Here is a 21,029-nt window from a genome sequence, read left to right as displayed (position 1 = left end):
ATTCTGCGTTTTTGGGATCCACATTTTTTCCTGTCTGCTTTTGTCGGACCTGACAATATGTTTGGTTGGTATATTTGCGAAGGGAATTAAATTTTTGCCGATGTGCCTCAGGCATCAACTCATAAACCCTTAACACGGTGGATTTCACATCCACATAATCCAAATTTTGTTCGATGGACAACCTTGCGCACACCTCCTGTGCCTTGCCTATTAATTTGCATTGCAGCAACAGACTCCACACCTCCTTTGGCCACCGGAGGGTTGCGGCGATGTGCTCAAAAGCACTGAAATAGGAATCCACCTCGGATTTCCGGAATGTATGCGCCAATGCGATATGTCAGCTGACATCAAACTGGTCTGACACTGAGCTGGGAGGATTCGCGCTTAAGGGTGTGGATACTTGCGGAGATCTTTCCAGCCCTAGAGCTCGGACCCAGAGGTGCAGAAGCTCTACCTCACGTGCCTTTGTTTGGAGCTCCACTTCCCATAGCCTCAGAGTGAGCCTGAGGATCCTCGATTCTTGTGCCAGTTTGTGGGTCCGAGCCTAGCTCGGTGGCGGCGGCAGCTTATGCTCCCACAACCACCGCCTCGCCGGTGAAGGCTGGTGCTGACGTGGCAGCCTCCACATCCACACAAAACCAAACACCCTCAAGAGCGCCAGCCGTCTTGGGGACCATCTTCCCCTCCACCGCCAACCTCTGAGCCACACGTTGTTTAATCTCTGTCTTCCGGGCATTGAAAGGCACCAAGATATTAAAGCAATTGGCTATCAACAGTAGAACAGCACATTTTGTACACCGATCTACCTTATCAAGCGAGGAGTGTAGTGCAAATTCGTCCAAATCAAACATGACAAAACCACCAACCAAAGCACAGAGGGAATGAAAAAACAATAGTACTCACGGTACACACTGTTACGCACCCGTGTAGGGTTAGGTGCGTAGCATAAGTGAAGGACACTTTCAGTCCCCAAGAGTCATATACGGAACAAAAATGATGCGTGAATATACAATGTTTAATATAACAAAAAGAGGTCAGAGGCAAAAGTTATTAACATGGGTCGAGTTGTCACAAAAATTGCAACAAAAATGGGTCAAAGGTAAAAAGTCGCAAAAACAAAGGATACACCCTGAATTCACTAATACGAAACAAATAACTACCTATAACCTACTAACACAAACACTAAAGAAATTGCAAAGTCTACACCAAGGGGATGGAGGCCGAGAGCAACGGGCTGCAGCTGTCAGATGCACCGCCAGTCCTGTCAATCCGCGGAGCGTCTTTAAACTAGCGGCCGTTGTGGCCAATCAGGTTCAGCCTCTACTCTCGCCACTCCTCTCCTCTCAGCCAATCCCGGTCATTCACCTGAGTCTCCACATATCCGAGCAGTGACAAGAGCACTCAATCCCACATACACATCCAGGCAGCAGCCACACACGGCCAGGGCCGCAACACAGCATTTACCGGTAGTTACTATGCTCGTCACCTGTGGAACAAACTCCCGGAAAACCTGAGGTCTTTTCAAACTGTCAGTTCATTTAAATCAGGGCTGAAAACATTTTTGTTTACTGCAGTATTCTCATGAATCGATACTTTATTGTCTTTTTTTAATCCCCAATTTGCACACTATCTTTTAATTTATCTAGGATGATACTTGGTTTTTATCATTTTAATCTAATTATCTTAGATGAATTTATTTTTGTAATTTCTTAACATTTTGTTTCTCATTCTGCAATGCTTTTAATGTTTTATGTAAAGCACTTTAATGTGGTATACTAATAAATTTGCCTCCCCTTATTTTGTTTTCTTTAATGTTAAAGTGACACTTAGATGGGCTGAACATTGGCACAGGTATGCGTGTAAAAATTACATCAATACCAAAATGTACCCCCCTGTTGTGATTTAAGGGCTTTTTTGAGATGAGATTTTCGAGAAATTGGCAAGCCCCTTTTGGAGCTTTGCTTGTCATTTTTTCCGTCTCCGCTGTCTACGTCACAGGAGGGAGGAAAACAGATCTGGGCATTTTACAAAAAATTCACGGTTCGTTTAGCGCCTTCCGCCTACAACCAGAGTACCCTTCCAGGGGTTTGTGAAATATTTCTTCCTTTATATGCATCTCATGGGACTGCCATTTTAGGTAATGACCGTCACGACTCATCTGTTTTCTGGGTTTGGTCATGTGACATTTGTAAGATGAGTCCTTAGGCACTGTGATGTAATTTTCAGTCGACAGCGGCAGTACAAGGCAAAATCGCAGCCCCCTGAGATGGATAAAATTCGGTGGATTTTTCTGCTTAATTCATGTTGAGGCGGCACGACTAAGTGACAAACATACACTCTCACAATCACACTTAGGTGCAATCTAGAGTGATCAATTAACCTACTATGCATGTTTTTAGAATGTGGGAGGAAACCAGAGTAGAGAAGCCGGAGAAAACCCACACAGGCACGGGGAGAACATGCAAACTCCACACAGGAAGGTCGGGGCTGGAATCGAACCCAAGACCTCTGAACTGCGAGGCGGACATGCTAACCAGTCGGCCAATGTGCCGCCCCACAAACTGAATATTGATAAGAATACTTTGTTTAGACCAGTGGGGCTGCATAGAACATTATTATTTGAAAGAAAATTCTGACTTGACTTCCATTTTAAGTTTATGGAAACCCTAGGACATAATCACAAACTCACATTGTTCTTGGTGTCTGGTGTGGCTCCTCCAAGAAGCAGAAGGCGAGCAGTCTGAGCATGATCATTCTGGCTGGCCAGATGAAGTGCTGTGTTCCCTGCCTGCATTAATTAAAAAAAATAGTAGGATAATAGTTTAGTCTTAATAGTTTATATAATAGTAATAGTTTAACGCACCCAAACCACCAACCTCTTTGCTTACTTTGTCCAGTCTAAAAATTAGGAAATTCCTTGGGCCAGTTTGCTAAGGACATTCAAGAGCACCATAGCAGTATAAAGTGCATTACAGTAATCCAGCCAAGATTAGACAACAAAGGCATGGATTACTGTTTCTAAGTGATGGTGAGAAAGAAGGGGCTTTACCCCAGCCAGTTGTCTAAGGTAAAAGAAGCTGGACCTAACAACAGCGCTGATTTGCCGGTCCAATTTAAGATCACTGTCAAATTTAAAACCCAAGTTCGAGACTGTTGGCTTTAGATACATTATATTGAGTCATTATCAATTAAATGTTCACTCAAAAAAATAATACAATACCACTTTCATCAAACTTTTTTGACAGGTTTGTAGTCCGGAAGTAAACCGGAAGTGACGTCATTTTGTAGTCCATAAGTCTCGTCCTTTATGACGTTGTATCATTTGTGGTCCATAATTCCCGCCAAAACCACGCCCCTTTGTAGAACATAAACCCCACCCCTAACCACGCCCCTTTGTAGTTGATAAGCCCTAACCACACCCCTTTTGGTGACATCATTCTTAAGTATGGTCCCGCCCCTAACCACGCCCAATACCTCCTCTAACCCCTTTGTAGTCTGGAAACGTAATTTTACCCCTAACCCCGCCCTGATACGTATTTTCCGGTCGGCCATTTTACATTGCCATGCGTCGTTTCCGGTCGGCCATTTTGTGTTGTCATGCATCATTTCCTGTCCGCCATTTTGGCACTACCTAGCCCCGCCCTTTAACACATCATTTATGGTTAACGCCCCCTTCCGGCATGCCCAAATAAGGGTATGAATGAGATCATGCTTCCGCCTCAGCGGAGTTCACGAAGAACATGCGCGGACATGTTTTGAACGCCCGCCCTCTTTTCCGGCATACCCAAATATGGGTATGGATGAGATCATGCTACTGCCTCAGCGGAGTTCACGAAGAACATGTTTGACATGTTTTAGGCTGCTGCCATCTTTTCGGTCATGACCAAATATGGGTAAGGATGAGATCATGCCTCCGCCTCGTTCAATTCGTGTACAGACATGTTTTTAGACTGCCGCCATCTTTTCCGGCATGCCCAAATGTGGGCATGGATGAGATCATGCTTCCGCCTCGTTCAAAGTAACAGAGACACATGTACAGACCTGTCCTGACTGCCGCCATCGTTTCCGGCATGATCAAATATGGTTATGGATGACATCATGCTTCCGCCTTGTCCAAGGCATGTACAGACATGTTTTTAGGCAGCCGCCATCTTTTCTGGCATGACCAAATAATGGGAAGGATGAGATCATGGTTCTGCCTGTAACATGAAACTCATTGTATCAACTCGGTCCAGGCTTGTTCAGACATGTTTTTAGACCTCTCCCCTCATCTAAGGGGGCGTGACCACACACTTGGGTCCAAACAGAAAGTAAAACAGATCTTCATGAAGGCATCATGATTGAGGGAACATGTATTTCTATTCATAAAGGCTGTGGATCAAACGCTCATCAAAAATCAAGGATTTATTTGGGAAGAAGACAACACCCGCCCACTGAATCATTGTCGTAATACCACGTCATCTACAAATGTACCTATGAAACAGCAGCACTACGGGGAAATGCGGGGAAATCCAAAGAAATGGTGGTGGATTTCGGTAGGCGCCAGCACTCTTCACCTGCACCAGTGAATATCCGGGGAACAGATGTTGAGAGAGTCTCAACTTACAAGTACCTGGGTGTTCATCTGAACAATAAACTGGACTGGTGCGACAACACAGACGCCCTCTATAGGAAGAGTCAGAGCAGGCTCTTCCTACTCAGGAGACTGAGGTCTTTTGGGGTTCAGGGGACACTCCTCAGGAACTTTTATGACTCGGTGGTTGCATCGGTCATCTTCCAGGGAGTGGTCACCTGGGCAGGCGGCGTCTCGGCCCGGGACAAGAAGCGGCTGGACAAACTGGTCAAGAGGGCCGGCTCTGTCCTGGGCTGCTCCCTGGACTCTGTGGACTCGGTGGGGGACAGGAGGATGTTGGCCAAGCTGTCATCAATGCTGGGCAACCCGGACCACCCCCTCCAGGGCACCCTAACAGCACTCCACAGCACCTTCAGTGACAGACTGTTACACCCTCGCTGTGCAAAGGAGAGATTCCGCCGTTCCTTCTTGCCTGCTGCTGTCAGACTCTTTAACAAGAACATTGTGTAGTCTCTACAAACTGGCGGTCATTAATGCAATTGTGCAGTCCTGCACCTGAGCTCATATCGTGCAATACCCAATATTCCCCACTACTGTAATACCGTGCAATACTCAACATTCCCCACTACTGTTAGTCTAGTTTTATTTTTATCCAATGCTGTTCCTTACATTTCACTACAGCACTGCAGCACTGTCACTTAGAGTATTTTTTCCTCTGTACTATGTACAGGCCGAAATGAGTGTTCCTCATATTTTTTATGTAGATGTAGGTTGGTGTGTATACACATGTGTATATACACATGTTACTGCGTATATCTACATAGGTTTGATTCTAAATGTTTGCCGTCAACGTTATACATTAATGGCCACATTATGCCGCCGCCCCTGTGTGACCTATATCTTTGCTACTGTAACAATGAAAATTTCCCCACTGTGGGATCAATAAAGTCATTCTTATCTTATCTTATCTTATCTTACACCTGTGCACCCTTGTGCATGCTTGGTTATGTTTTTTTAATGACTGAGAATCGTAACCCTTATTGTTCTACTACACTTTGTTAGGACGTTTCCCATACAATTGTGAAGTGCCCACTTGATTGAATTCATCTTAGCACAATACCACGTCATCTACACATGTGCCTATGAAACACCTAAACTACACCTGTGCATCATTTAGCATACTTGGTTATGTTTTTGTTTTTTTTAATGATTGAGAATGGCAACTCTTATTTTTCTAATACAACATGTTAGGACATTTCCCATACAATCGTTAAGTGCCCACCTGATTGAATTCATCTTAGCGTAATACCACGTCATCTACAAATGTACCTATGAAACACCTGAACTACACCTGTGCACCATTGTGCATGCTTGGTTATGTTTTTTAATGACTGAGAATAGCAACCCTTATTGTTCTAATATAGCTTGTTAGGGCATCTTTCATACAATCATCAGGTTACTGTACAATTAAGGCAACACAGGTTGGAAAGTTTAGCAGGATTCATAAAAGGCCTCTTTTTTACTTTCTCACTTCTTGTAACAGAACAAAAATGTAGCCCCCACCCTCCTTTGATGGAGCCTCCATGTGTGTGCCACCCTAAAATACAGACAAACAATGTTCTCTTAGGTGTGTGTATGCGATCTACAATATGTATGTGTGTGAATGGTAACAGTTCTCAAAGAGGTCCTTTGTTCATCAGTGGCTATACTTTCACATCCAGGTTGGTAATTAGGAAGTTTGCCTTGAAAAAATGTTGGAGTATAGACCAAGTGATAAAAAATAAATAAATAAAAAAATTCACAGAGGTATGAACGATATGAACGAAGTGGCACAGGAGGTCTTTCCACAGAAGAGAGAAAATCTCAGTGGAGCGCCAACGCAAAGACAAAAAAGACCTCGAGGTGAACAGACCACAAAAAAATGGACAGTTAGTACGTACTTTAAAATATTTGAAGCCCTACCTAGCTTCACGAATAACATGTGTTTATGTCATCAATACATGTTTCTCCTGACTTAACGTGCATGGGTAATACTAGTATATACTGTCATTATCTATTGTTTTAGGATTTTAGCTGTCCATGCATTCCTGAATAACATTAATTTATGTCATCTAAATGTGATCTTGTTTTAGATTTAACTGTCCATGCATTCATAAAGAATACTAGTTTATGTCGTCATTATCCATTTGCTTTAGGATTTTAGCCATCCATGCATTCCTGAAAAACAATCTATGAAATCAATGTATCTGTTTCAGATGTGACTATTTCTTCATGAATAACATTCATTTATGTCATCTATACTGTATATATCTATATTTTTTATAAACAATACTTTGGTATGATGTTTTGTCAACATCCAAGTTCTCCAAGTTAGATCAACTGCATATAGCACGGTTTGTAACTAAATGACGTGTAAATGTTTGACCTATGTTCTTTAATGGGAATGATTTCAATCCATGTAGAGTTAGTCAATACAGTGCAGCTCAGCCTCTGGCTAACAGCACAGCTAGAAAGAAGCTTTTTGAAAGCAAACGTGTGTGTATGCAGCCCTCCCTTCAGGGGATGTGTGTGCCTGTGTGTGTGTGTGCGTGTGTTGGTGTGTGCCTGCGTGCAGGGGTGTGGGTGTGTGTATGTGTATGAGCAAGGCAGTCGGAGGGAGTAAATCAGAGGAATGTAGATAAACGGTTGCTTACCTGCTATTTTCTTGAGAGGCTTTGTGTTTCAAAATGCGTGTCCATTTAGGATGGGTGAGGGGCAACTAGTCTAGAAAAATAAACTCACTTTTTAAAAAATCAGAATGATTAATATGTATTCTTTTTTTTTTCAAAACAGTACTGAGGTGTAACAAGTTCCCTACATATTAGGTAAGTGACAAACGGACTTGAATCATTAGTTTGCAATGTAACTTGGTGTGTTTTTATGTTTTTTTAACTTTAAACAAGTCCCCTTCCTCTGTTGCGCGCCTAAGAAGAACGTACCCAAATAGCCTGCTGATAAGGTGCCTTAAATGCAGACGTGTGAGGGAGAGTTTAAACTATTATTGTGGAAACTAACTCATATTTAATCACCTGCATAAGTTTTTTTTACAAATTGTTCAGCTTCAATGTTTAAAAACTTTAACATTTACTAATGTTGACCTTCTTTTTTTTATGATTAACTGTGTCGACTCATATTTAATCACATACATAAGGTTTTTTCCAAAAAGGTCAGCCTCAACGTTTAAAATCATCAACATTTACCTGATGAATCCCTATCATTCTTATTAATGCAATTCATTTGTAGACTAATTATATAGACTCTGTATTTGATCATTAACTGATATTGTTGATCTTCTTTATTAATGCAATTATTGTGTAGATTAATATTTAATCACATAACGTTTTTTGAAATTGGTCAGTATCAACGTTTAAAAACTTTTTTTTATATATATAATTAACATTTACTTGATGAACCCCTATCTTGATTAATAACGTAATTAATGTTTGGACTTATTATACTGTGTATTTGATCATCTGCTATTGTTAACCTTCATGTGTTCTTACATCTCCAGCATTTAAACACCGACTTGTTACTTCTGTGGATACTTTTACTAGCACAACTATTTGTTTAGAATCCTTGTATTTAAAAAAATAATTGCGAGAGATTGATATAAACTCATTCATCAAAGCAGGAAGTAAAACCTATACAATATACTGTTTCTTGTTTCAGCCTAAAGCTCGTATTTGTACATTCATGTACAGACATCATGAAATACAAGTTCCTCACCAGTGAATCAGTACGTGAGTAGACCCCCACATACTGGAGTATTCAATGGCTTATCTTTTTTATGACCTCCTCACATCCACTTTAGCAGGAAGGATGAGAAAACAAACGACAAGGAGTAAAGTTACATGCAAAATCAGAGACATCCTGAGCTAGCCAGTCTATCTCCAACCAGCTGCTTGAACAATGAATATCAAGTCTAACAAAGGGATTGACTTTGTCAATTTGTTGAGATATTTAAAATTGGTTGGAATTGTTAGTTATACATTGTTGTGAGGCGGTAAAAGATGATCTGAAATGTAAGGAAGAGTATCTTTAGGTGTAATTCGTTTGGACCTAGCATGTGTTTAACATGCAAGTAATTGTTTGTTCTATTGTGTCAAATTTATTCAGTTCTGACACGCACATAGATTTGAAAGTTTTGCTTATTTGTTGGTTTGTTTTTAAATCATGCCCTGTCTCACTCAATTGTTTGGTTAAAGGTATAATGAGTTGGGCCCTTAAAAAGGAAACCACATGTTAAGAAAAATGAAGGTATCAAGCTAAGTTTATGACGTAAAGTCAACTTGAATGCTGTTTTTAAGCTAACCAACAATACAATGTGAGTATGCAGACTAAATTAAGTGAATGTCATGATCAACATTATTCGAAGTCAATTCATAAAAGTTAAAAGTTTTGAATGAAGTGAATGTCTTTATCAATCTTATTTGAACTCAAATCATAAAAGTCGAACGCTTTGAATGAAGTGAATGTCATTATCAATATTATTTGAACATGCTTAGCTCAATGATTTACGTTTAACTTGTATTTATGTATTAAATCGAGTATTTTTAATTTAGAGTTACATTTGAGAGTGTAGAACCGTTCCTCTCAGGGTCTCAGGTTTTTTACATGCTTTTTATGATTATCACAATTTTAAGCGGACAAATGCATACTTTTACGAGCACAAATGTTTGTTGAGAATGCTGGTATTTTTAAAATCGTTATGAGAGTTCATCTAATTTATCAGAGAAGGAAGTAAAACCTATACAATATATTGTTTCGGTGAAAGGGGCTAAAGTTCTGTCATATTGGGTTATTTCTGAACTTTCCCCCTCGAGGCTCTCACGAATTCATATGGTGGGTACATCAATGCCCTTCAATTAACCACACCCCCGTCCATCTCTCACTTGCTCTCTCTAACGAGAAAACCACGCCTATGGCGAGGAGGCGGGTAATCCACTCCCCTTTCGGTAGGTATAAAACAGCAGATCTCCAAACCAAGCCACAACAACCCTGTGGCTCGAGAAAAGAAACAACATCCACAATGGCAGTAACCCGACAGACATCCAGACGCATAGAAACGGTCTGTGATTAAGTATCAATCTACACAATAATTGCATTAATAAAGAAGGTCAACAATAGCAGATAATGATCAAATACAGAGTCTGTATAATTACTCTACACATTAATTGCATTAATAAGAATGATAGGGATTCATCAGGTAAATGTTGATGATTTTAAACGTTGAGGCTGACCATTTTGTAGAAAACCTTATGTAGGTGATTAAATAGGAGTCGACACATTAATTGCATTAATAAGAAGGATAGGGATTAATCAGGTAAATGTTGATGATTTTAAATGTTGAGACTGACCAATTTGTAAAAAACCTTATGTAGGTGATAAAATATGAGTCTACACATTAATTGCATAAATAAGAATGGTAGGGATTAATCAGGTAAATGTTGATGATTTTAAATGTTGAGACTGAACAATTTGTAAAAAAACGTTATTTAGGTGTTTAAATGAGTCTATACAGTAATTACATTAATCATAAAGAAAAGAAGGTCAACATTAGTAAATGTTAAAGTTTTCAAACATTGAAGCTGAACAATTTGTAAAACACCTTATGTAGGTGATTAAATATGAGTTAGTTTCCACAATAATGGTTTAAACTCTCCCTCAGACGTCTGCATTCATGGCTGCTGGCGGTTGGAGGGTGAGAAGGCACCTAAGAAGAACGTACCCAAATAGCCTGCTGATAACAGCAGGCTATTTGGGTACGTTCTTCTTAGGCGCGCAACAGAGGAGGGGGACTTTTTTTTTAAGTAAAAAAAATAAATAAAAACACACCAAGTTACATTGCACGCTGTTTACAGACAAACTAATGAATCGAGTCCGTTTGTCACTTACCTAATATGTAGGGAACTTGTTACACCACAGTACTGTTCTGAAAAAAAAAGATTTTTTAAAAAGTGAGTTTATTTTTCTAGACTAATTGCCCCTCACCCATCCTAAATGGACACACATTTTGATACACAAAGCCTCTCAAGAAAATAGCAGGTAAGCTACAGTTTATCTACATTCCTCTGATTTACTCCCCCCGACTGTCTTGCTCATACACATACACACACGCACACCCCTGCACGCAGGCACACACGAACACACACACACACACACAGGCACACACATCCCCTGAAGGGAGGGCTGCATACACACACATGTTTGCTTTCAAAAAGCTTCTTTCTAGCTGTGCTGTTAGCCAGAGGTTGAGCTGCACTGTATTTACTAACTCTACATGGAAATCATTCCCATTGAAGAACACAGGTCAAACATTTACACATCATTTAGTTACAAACCGTGCTATGTGCAGTTGATCTGACTTGGAGAACTTGGATGTTGATAAAACATCATACCAAAGTATTGTATATAAAAAATATAGATATATACAGTATAGATGACATAAATGAATGTTATTACATTTTTGTTCTGTTACAAGAAGTGAGAAAGTAAAAAAGAGGCCTTTTATGAATCCTGCTAAACTTTCCAACCTGTGTTGCCTTAATTGTACAGTAACCTGATGATTGTATGAAAGATGCCCTAACAAGCTATATTAGAACAATAAGGGTTGCCATTCTCAATCATTAAAAAACATAACCAAGCATGCACAATGGTGCACAGGTGTAGTTTAGGTGTTTCATAGGCACATGTGTAGATGACGTGGTATTGCGCTAAGATGAATTCAATCAAGTGGGCACTTCACAATTGTATGGGAAACGTTCTAACAAAGTGTAGTAGAACAATAAGGGTTACGATTCTCAGTCATTAAAAAAACATAACCAAGCATGCACAAGGGTGCACAGGTGTAGTGCTGCTGTTTCATAGGTACATTTGTAGATGACGTGGTATTACGACAATGATTCAGTGGGTGGATGTTGTCCATCCATCCATCCATTATCTGTACCGCTTCTCCTCACAAGGGTCGCGGGGCGTGCTGGAGCCTATCCCAGCTGTCTTTGGGCAGTAGGCGGGGGACACCCTGAATTGGTTGCCAGCCAATCGCAGGGCACACAGAGACAGACATTCGCACTCACAATCACACCTAGGGGCAATTTAGACAGTCCAATCAACTTACCATGCATGTTTTTGGAATGTGGGAGGAAACCGGAGTACCCGGAGGAAACCCACGCAGGCACGGGGAGAACATGCAAACTCCACACAGGGAGGCCGGAGCCGGGATCGAACCCACGACCTCTGAACTGTGAGGCGGACGTGCTAACCAGTCGACCACCGTGCCGCCTGGGTGGATGTTGTCTTCTTCCCAAATAAATCCTTGATTTTTGATGAGCGTTTGATCCATAGCCTTTATGAATAGAAATACATGTTCCCTCAATCATGATGCCTTCATGAAGATCTGTTTTACTTTCTGTTTGGACCCAAGTGTGTGGTCACGCCCCCTTAGATGAGGGGAGGGGTCTAAAAACATGTCTGAACAAGCCTGGACTTATACTGAGTTGATACAATGAGTTTCATGTTACAGGCGGAAGCATGATCTCATCCTTCCCCTTATTTGGTCATGCCGGAAAAGATGGTGGCTGCCTAAAAACATGTCTGTACATGCCTTGGATGAGGCGGAAGCACGATGTCATCCATAACTATATTTGGTCATGCCGGAAAACATGGCGGCAGCCAGGACATGTCCGTACATGTGTCTCTGTTACTTCGAACGAGGCAGAAGCATGATCTCATCCATACCTGTATTTGGGCATACCGGAAAAGATGGCTGCCACCTAAAAACATGTCTGTAGACGGATTGAACGAGGCGGAAGCATGATCTCATCCATACCCATATTTGGGCATGCCGGAAAAGATGGCAGCCGTTCAAAACATGTCCGGACATGTTCTTCGTGAACTCCGCTGAGGCGGAAGCATGATCTTCCATACCCTTATTATGGCATGCCGGAAGGGGGGGTTAACCATAAATGATGTGTTAAAGGGGGGCTTATGGACAAAGGGGCGTGGTTTTGGCAGGAATTATGGACCACAAAATGATGTCCCCAAAAGGGGCGGGATTTAAACCGGATATGCCGTCATAAAGAGGTGGGATTTATGGACTACAACATGACGCCACTTCCGGTTTACTGCCGGACTACAGACCTCTCAAAAAAGTTTGACAAAAGTGTTATTGTATACTTTTTTCCACTCTCATGCTGAAAGTCCTTCAGCACTCCTCCAAAACACTACAGAGAGCACACACCCTGAACAATCACTGACCACTTTTGTCTTTTCAGCATTTTGAGTGGGTTGTGCAATGCTGTTATTTCATCTCGTCTGGATTACTGTAATGCTTTTTACTATGATATTTATCAAAAAGAACTTTCACGCTTACAGTTAGTCCAAAACTCTGCTGCATGCCTTTTAACTGGAGCCAAAAAACGGGATCATATTACATCAATTCTTGCTCCTTTGCATTAGCTTTGTCATGTTTGATCTAAGTTTTTTTTTTTTTTTCAGTGTTTCTGTCTCATCAGTGATTGTGTTCCCATGTGTGCATTCCACTCCCTAGTGTTAGCCATTCAGCTCCCTCCTACCTCATGTGTCTTGTCCTGGTGTTTCTCGTTGTCTTGTCTGTATGCTTGTATTTAAGTTCCTAGTTTTTGTTCAGTCCTAGTCGGGTCATTGTCGTTGTTGTCTGTTGCTGTCGGTTGTCGTTGCTGTTTGTTGTGGTGTCTAGTAGCATCAAGGACTGTTTGTATCACCGAGTTTCATTTCGTCCATTCAACTCTCTTTGCCATGCCAAGTCCTCTCTCTCAACCAAGTCAAGCCAAACCAGGTCCAGCAAGTCACGCCGAGTCAAGCCAAGCTCCGTCATCAAGCCTTGACTCCAAAGCCAAGCCTCGTCACCCTGTCCATTGTATTTCCATGCACCGCTTGCTAATTCATTAAAATCTCTTAAACTGTCCTCCTACCTCACCCTCAAGCATTTGGGTCCTTCCATGCCTTTTTATCATGCTGAACCCTGACAGATTGACCCGACAAAAAATGATATTAGGCAGTAGCAGTCAAAACCCTTTGATCCAAGCCATGATTTATAGCTTTTTGATCAAAGGTCATAGTCATAAATATTATATTTGATTTTAATAGTTTCCGGGACATCTGGAAGTGCTAAAATTTAACTATCGTACATCCTGCTGGCACTATTTTATGTGAAGTAGTCAAAAGGTCAAAGTAGTGTATGTCAGGGTATGTTTGAACATTATTTGATATATGTATTATGTTTTGTTTTAATAGATAAAATGTATCATCTTACCATGGGAAGTGAGAAGGAGGAGGGGGTGAGCGAGCGCCCATGGGGGGAATGTAGAGTGAGGAGGAGGAGTGGGTGAGCGTGCATCCATCGGGGTGAAGGTAGCATCCTTTCATGCACACACACTGTAAACAGCAGAGGGTGTCCAGAAGGGTGGGGGTATGTCTTGAAGAGTGGACAGCATGTGTTTTTTTCTGTAAGATCATTAAAAAAAGGTGACTCCAGGAATTTGAACGTTCAGGATTCTAAACAGGGAGATGTTTCCTTTTACGCACACACAGGTGGTCTACCCAAGGTAATTAAGCACCATGTGTTTTTTTTGTAGGCTCATAAAAAATCTGACTCTGGGATTTGAACGTACAATCAGTAAATGTGTTTTATTGGCGGCGCAATAGCACGGTTGGGTATCTTACTAAACAACATGTGTTTTTTCTGTAGGCTCATAAAAACACCCCAGGTTTTTTTTTAACATAAACATAACATAAACATAAACATAAACATAAATTACTCTACCTCATACCTTTTTCGTATAATTGATAGTCGTAACTTGCGTAGCAATGGACACCCAAACTGCGGTATTCTTGCTGCTGCTGATGGCTATTTTTTGCGCGATCGTGTCCGGCGACTTGGCTCGGAGCCGAGCCCCCATTGTTTACAGCCGGAATCAGCTGTTAGCACTCCGTGCTAACCATGCGCCGGCTCCCGGGGCGAGACCCGATATCCCCCGTGAGCTGAGGAGGAAGAGACGGGGATCTCGTGCGGGGGTTAAACGCAGGGAAAGGAGGAGACGATACCATCCCGTCCTCCCGTCTGTTATCATGGGGAATGTTAGATCGCTCCCCAACAAGATGGACGAGCTAGCGGCGCTTACCCGGCACGAGAGGGACTTCCGGGAGGCTAGCCTGATGCTATTCACGGAGTCGTGGCTAACAACGCTAACACCGAACGCGGTCGTAGAATTGGACGGCTTCCAAATCATACGCGCGGACAGGACGCTGGAGAGTGGAAAGAGGAAAGGAGGAGGGCTGGCTGTGTTTGTGAACGATAGATGGTGTAATCCTGGGCACATCACGATTAAGGAGCAGCTTTGCAGCAGGGATATTGAGCTGCTAGCTGTTGGCATGAGGCCATTCTACATCCCGCGAGAGTTTAGTCACGTGATCGCGGTGACCGTCTACGTCCCACCAGCTGCCAGCAGCGACACAGCCTGTGATGTCTTGACTGCAGCAGTGAGCAGGCTACAAACACAGCACCCAAATGCCCTGGTACTCATCTCTGGTGACTTCAATCATGCCTCCCCTTCCTCCTCTCTGCCTTCATTCACACAGTATGTCACCTGCCACACCAGAGACAATAAAACACTGGACCTTTTCTATGCCAACACCAAGGAGGCATACACATCACTGCCCCTCCCCCCGCTGGGCAAAGCTGATCACAACCTGGTGGCTCTCCAGTCTGTGTACAAACCTCTGGTCCGCAGGCAGCCAGCTGTGACCCGCACGGTTCAGAGATGGTCTGGAGAGGCCGAGGAGGCCTTAAAGGACTGCTTCAGCACAACTGTGTGGGAAGTATTCAGCGATGCTCACGGGGAAGACATTAGTAGTCTAACGGACACTGTTACAGACTATATAAATTTCTGCATGGAGAACACCATACCCACCAGGACAGTAAGGTGTTTCTCCAACAACAAACCCTGGATCACACCAGACATAAAAGCTCTCCTGAAGGAGAAGAGGAGGGCTTTTGCGTCAGGCAACATAGAGGAGCGGAGGACTGTGCAGCGCCAGCTGAGGAGGAGGATCAGAGAGGGGAAAAGGTCCTACAGGAAGAGGATGGAGGAGCAGCTGCTGCAGAATAACGCCAGGGGAGTCTGGAGGGGCCTGAAGACCATCTCAGGCCACGGACAACCCAAGACCCGGACTGGGGGGGACCTGCAGTGGGCAAATGAGCTAAATCTCTTTTTCAATAGGTTCGATCAGATGCCTGCCTCCACTCCGTCTCTCCTGCTGCAGTCTCCACCTACTCCTCCTGCTGGGCGTGTCACCCCCTCCCCTCTTTTCTCCACAGTCTCCAGCTCCCAGCTACACCAGATAGCCACCACTCCTTCCTGTCCAGCCTTGGCCTTCACAACATCTCAGGTGAGGAACCAGCTGAAGAAGATGAAGGCGAGGAAGGCAGCGGGTCCAGATGGCATCAGCCCCCAGCTCCTCAAATCCTGCGCAGACCAGCTGTGTGGAATTGTCCAGCACATGTTCAACCTGAGCCTGAAGCTGGGCAGGGTCCCCCAGCTATGGAAAACATCCTGCCTGGTCCCGGTGCCAAAGACCCCCCACCCGAAGGAGCTCAACAGCTTCAGACCGGTGGCGCTGACGTCTCACCTGATGAAGACCCTGGAGAGACTGGTCCTTGTCCACCTGCGCCCCCTGGTGAGCTCCTCAATGGACCCACTCCAGTTCGCATACCAGCCTGGCATCAGTGTGGATGATGCCATCATCTACCTCCTCCACACTTCACTCTCCCACCTGGAGAAGGCGGGGAGCACTGTGAGGATCATGTTCTTTGATTTCTCCAGTGCTTTCAACACCATCCAGCCCACCCTACTGGGAGACAAGCTGGAGCGGGCGGGGGTGGCGCACCACCTCACCACATGGATCCAGGATTACCTCACAAACCGGCCACAGTATGTGAGGACACAGGACTGTGTGTCTGACGTGCTCCTCTGCAGCACGGGGGCCCCACAGGGAACTGTCTTGGCTCCCTTCCTGTTCACCCTCTACACCTCGGACTTCAACTACAACACCCCTACCTGTCACCTGCAGAAGTTCTCTGACGACTCTGCGATTGTCGGCCTCATCACAGGCGGAGATGATCGGGAGTACAGAGAACTTACTCAGGGTTTTGTGGACTGGTGCCAGCAGAACCGCCTCCTGATCAATGCGGGGAAATCCAAAGAAATGGTGGTGGATTTCGGTAGGCGCCAGCACTCTTCACCTGCACCAGTGAACATCCGGGGAACAGATGTTGAGAGAGTCTCAACTTACAAGTACCTGGGTGTTCATCTGAACAATAAACTGGACTGGTGCGACAACACAGACGCCCTCTATAGGAAGAGTCAGAGCAGACTCTTCCTACTCAGGAGACTGAGGTCTTTTGGGGTTCAGGGGACACTCCTCAGGAACTTTTATGACTCGGTGGTTGCATCGGTCATCTTCCAGGGAGTGGTCACCTGGGCAGGCGGCGTCTCGGCCCGGGACAAGAAGCGGCTGGACAAACTGGTCAAGAGGGCCGGCTCTGTCCTGGGCTGCTCCCTGGACTCTGTGGACTCGGTGGGGGACAGGAGGATGTTGGCCAAGCTGTCATCAATGCTGGGCAACCCGGACCACCCCCTCCAGGGCACCCTAACAGCACTCCACAGCACCTTCAGTGACAGACTGTTACACCCTCGCTGTGCAAAGGAGAGATTCCGCCGTTCCTTCTTGCCTGCTGCTGTCAGACTCTTTAACAAGAACATTGTGTAGTCTCTACAAACTGGCGGTCATTAGTGCAATTGTGCAGTCCTGCACCTGAGCTCGTATCGTGCAATACCCAATATTCCCCACTACTGTAATACCGTGCAATACTCAACATTCCCCACTACTGTTAGTCTAGTTTTATTTTTATCCAATGCTGTTCCTTACATTTCACTACAGCACTGCAGCACTGTCACTTAGAGTATTTTTTCCTCTGTACTATGTACAGGCCGAAATGAGTGTTCCTCATATTTTTTATGTAGATGTAGGTTGGTGTGTATACACATGTGTATATACACATGTTACTGCGTATATCTACATAAGTTTGATTCTAAATGTTTGCCGTCAATGTTATACATTAATGGCCACATTATGCCGCCGCCCCTGTGTGACCTATATCTTTGCTACTGTAACAATGAAAATTTCCCCACTGTGGGATCAATAAAGGCATTCTTATCTTATCTTATCTTATCTTGACATTGGTTTACGACCGTGAGGGTTATATGTCGGGGCAAGTTGGGGGCATGTCCAGACAAATGGTCAAAAATTTACTTTACTTTAGTATACAAGAATACTTTGTCTCTAAAGCACGCTGGAAAAATTGTGAAAAGCTTGTTTGTATGAACTTCAAAAACATTAAGAATAAAATTCAGACTAGTATGAATGTGTGAAGGGACTAAACTAAAATGTTAGATTGATTTGATTTACCTTAACACCTGAGGGAGAGAGCGAGAGAGAGAGAGAGAGAGAGAGAGACAGCGAGAGAGACAGAGAGAGAGAGAGAGAGATAGGGGCGTGGTTAAGTTTATACGGTCCACCCTCATTCATGATAAAAATGATATGGCTAAAGGTAATTATTTGTTTTTATGTATTGACATTCTACAAGACATTGTTATAACTAAATTGTTTAATACATCTTACAGACATGTTTGGAAGCATGGAGGTGTATAAACACCGTGAGTTATTATAGAACGCTCTAATATATTATACCAATTATTATTTTTACAGCCTCTAATGAAGTTGTTGTTATTCTATCTAAAAAACAGCGCCACTGACTGATGATTACAGCTACGTATATTTTATACAGACATACTACGGTGGTATATTATTTTCTACACTATATCTTTAAGTATTATTATCTTACTAAAGATTTTTATCTTTTTCATCACGTATAGAAGAAGCGACGAATCGTGAGATTAACAGGAGCGGGTTAATGACATACGAGCCGATAACACATGCTGATGACGATGAGTCTACACCCGGATCATCGCATATTGATGACGGTTCCATCAGCACGCTGATCAATGGTCCGTCTTATGCAACTCTGACGGGACTTCGAAGGAAGAGCGTGACATACCCCCGAGGAATGATGGCGGTGACGCGTTGCTAACAACAGCAGCAGCACCCCTCGTTAACCAACATTTGCCAGCGCGTAACGACGCGTTTGGATCAGGCCCAGATGACATATTTGACCAGGTTTTGATGCTCGTCGGCGAAGAATACGAGCAATGTCACACAAACAAAGGTGAGAACATTTCTATTCAAACCAATAACCAGGCTAATGCTATCGACACACATGGCTAGCTAGCTAGCTAGTAGACACGTGCTCGCGTGTATATGAGTGTTTTTTTTTGTTCTAAACTCTTCCTATGAAGTGAATGGGGTGGGTAACATTGTAAAATACACGATTACTGACAGTTACAAAATTTCAAAAAGAAGAATGTTAATACCGTTCATTATTTCACCCATGCAGCCACTCAAGCCAGCGTGTCCAGAGGCCTCACCCCGAACACCGGAACCCGGAAACGACGCTGCGGAAGTTACGTCAGAGATCTCAGTCGCCCGAGACGTGGAAGAACCCGTCAAAGACGTCACCAGGGAGCCACTTACATGCGAGGCGGCATCACGTGCTGCACACATCCGACAACCTGTCCTCTGTAGAGGCAGCGCCTTCGAGGTTGTATGCATATGATGCGCTTACTATTGAAAATGGCAGGGTTTCAATAGGGATTGCATTTTTACACACATTAGGATTTTTTTTCATTGGTGTAGATATTTTACACCTTAATCATTGTAACGGAAGACTACGAGGCTCTAAATACACCAGCGCTGTTAAATATGGAAATAACAGAAAATCAATCACCTGATAGATCAGAATCCCCTAGAGTAACAACGCCATTAAAAAACATGATTCAAGCTATAAACGCGGGTTGTTTTAATGATAGTTACGAATCGCTCAAAATACCAACCCCGCTAAAAAACATGATTCATGAAATAAATGAAGGGGTTATTCCTCCTTTTAACAATAAAGGCAAAACAGCTCATAACACACATGTACAGCGCACTACTGCACGGTCACATACGGATGTACAACCGCACCATTCACGAGATGAGGGTGTTCATAACACGCATGTACAGTGCAGGCGGGGGTGCATATGGATGTACAACCCCATCATTTACGGGATATGAACGCGCGAGGTGTTTACAACATCAGACCACAGACGGGGGCGCGCATCATTCGTTAGACAATACTGAGCAGGGGGATGGGCTCATTTCAACAATATCGAATTTAGGAAGTGTTTAAACACACCAATGGTCGTAGCTAACCCCGATTTCGCAACATTCTACACACACAAAAAATAAACACACTAGCGGCTGAGGTAAGCAGAGTAGTGCAACGTGGCGATAGGGTTCAAGCCGAAATAGTGGGTGAAGGTGGACGGGTTTATCGGCAAATCGATGTAACCGATGCGTCAAATGATATCACAGAGGGGGGATATGCTGGAGCACATGGCTCAATCTAATACAGAGATTATGCTTGACTCAGACCTCGAATTGGTTGTACAAGTTGTGCAGGCTATGCACAATGGTGTCGGTGTTCGGCGTCGTTTAATACAATCTACAAACGCAGAACTATTAAGGAGAAAAAAACAACATCTGTATATGGTTTATATTAAAACAATAAACTGTGTTTCTCGATATGTCCAGCCCATCTGCTAAACGGTGAGCTGACATTGAATCAGACGATGCAGCAGGCTGTCATTATGCAGGAGTGTTGGTCTGGATGTCATACACCCGTTAATCTGTCTGACGTGCACAAATTCGAAAAACTCATCAGGCGCAAAATAGTTGTGGTTTACCGCAATGACGATTGCCGTCCTCTTTCTTTTTTGGAGACAAACTACCCCCGAGCGGGCAAAGACACCTTGTTCATATGGTTGTTAGATGGTCATTATTATGGCATAAAATCGAAAGGTTGACGGGTCACGCCTATTTCTGCCGACATTGTCACAAAGGTAATGAAAATAGACAATCACACTCGTGTATAGGGCATTGCGGCATTTGTCTCAATCTGATGTGTAAAAACAACGCTCAGAACCCGTCTATTGTGAGCTTTGTAACAAAACGTCATAATACAGAGTGCTTTAATAGACATAAACAACCAAGACAAAATGACAAACGCTGCTAGTAACTGTGACACTTACAGAAAATGTGTGAAGTGCCATCTGCCTTATTATGTTAAGCCGGGTGATGATGGAGCTAAACATAAATGCTACAAAGCTAAATGTACGCTGTGCGACCAAACCCTCCCAGAAGCTAAAATGTACGACTTTTTGGA

The 21,029-nt window shown here is 43.3% G+C and overlaps 1 protein-coding gene across 12 annotated transcripts in view; it reads right to left on the bottom strand.

The window, feature by feature from the left end:
- ankrd6a (ankyrin repeat domain 6a) overlaps nt 1–21,029 on the bottom strand; it is a 118,755-nt gene that overhangs the window by 80,559 nt on the left and 17,167 nt on the right. For 9 of the 12 annotated variants that reach the window (XR_015089337.1, XM_086049759.1, XM_086049762.1 and 6 more), the window contains exon 4: nt 2,690–2,788. Coding sequence is in view for 11 of the 12 variants with exons in the window: in XM_086049759.1 (XP_085905885.1) it covers nt 2,690–2,788 (99 nt within the window). In the remaining variant the exon portion in view is untranslated. Of the gene's footprint in view, nt 1–2,689; nt 2,789–13,904; nt 14,096–14,421; nt 14,715–21,029 lie in introns of those variants that run through there. The other 3 variants (XM_086049764.1, XM_086049765.1, XM_086049760.1) reach the window with 2 other exon arrangements.

The sequence above is a fragment of the Filicampus tigris genome, chromosome 13 (genome assembly GCF_054856515.1).
Source record: "Filicampus tigris isolate MCC_2025a chromosome 13, RoL_Ftig_1.0, whole genome shotgun sequence".
Lineage (NCBI taxonomy): Eukaryota > Metazoa > Chordata > Actinopteri > Syngnathiformes > Syngnathidae > Filicampus > Filicampus tigris.
The sequence above is the reverse complement of the archived record's forward strand: the minus strand, read 5'-3'. Positions and strand labels throughout refer to the sequence as shown.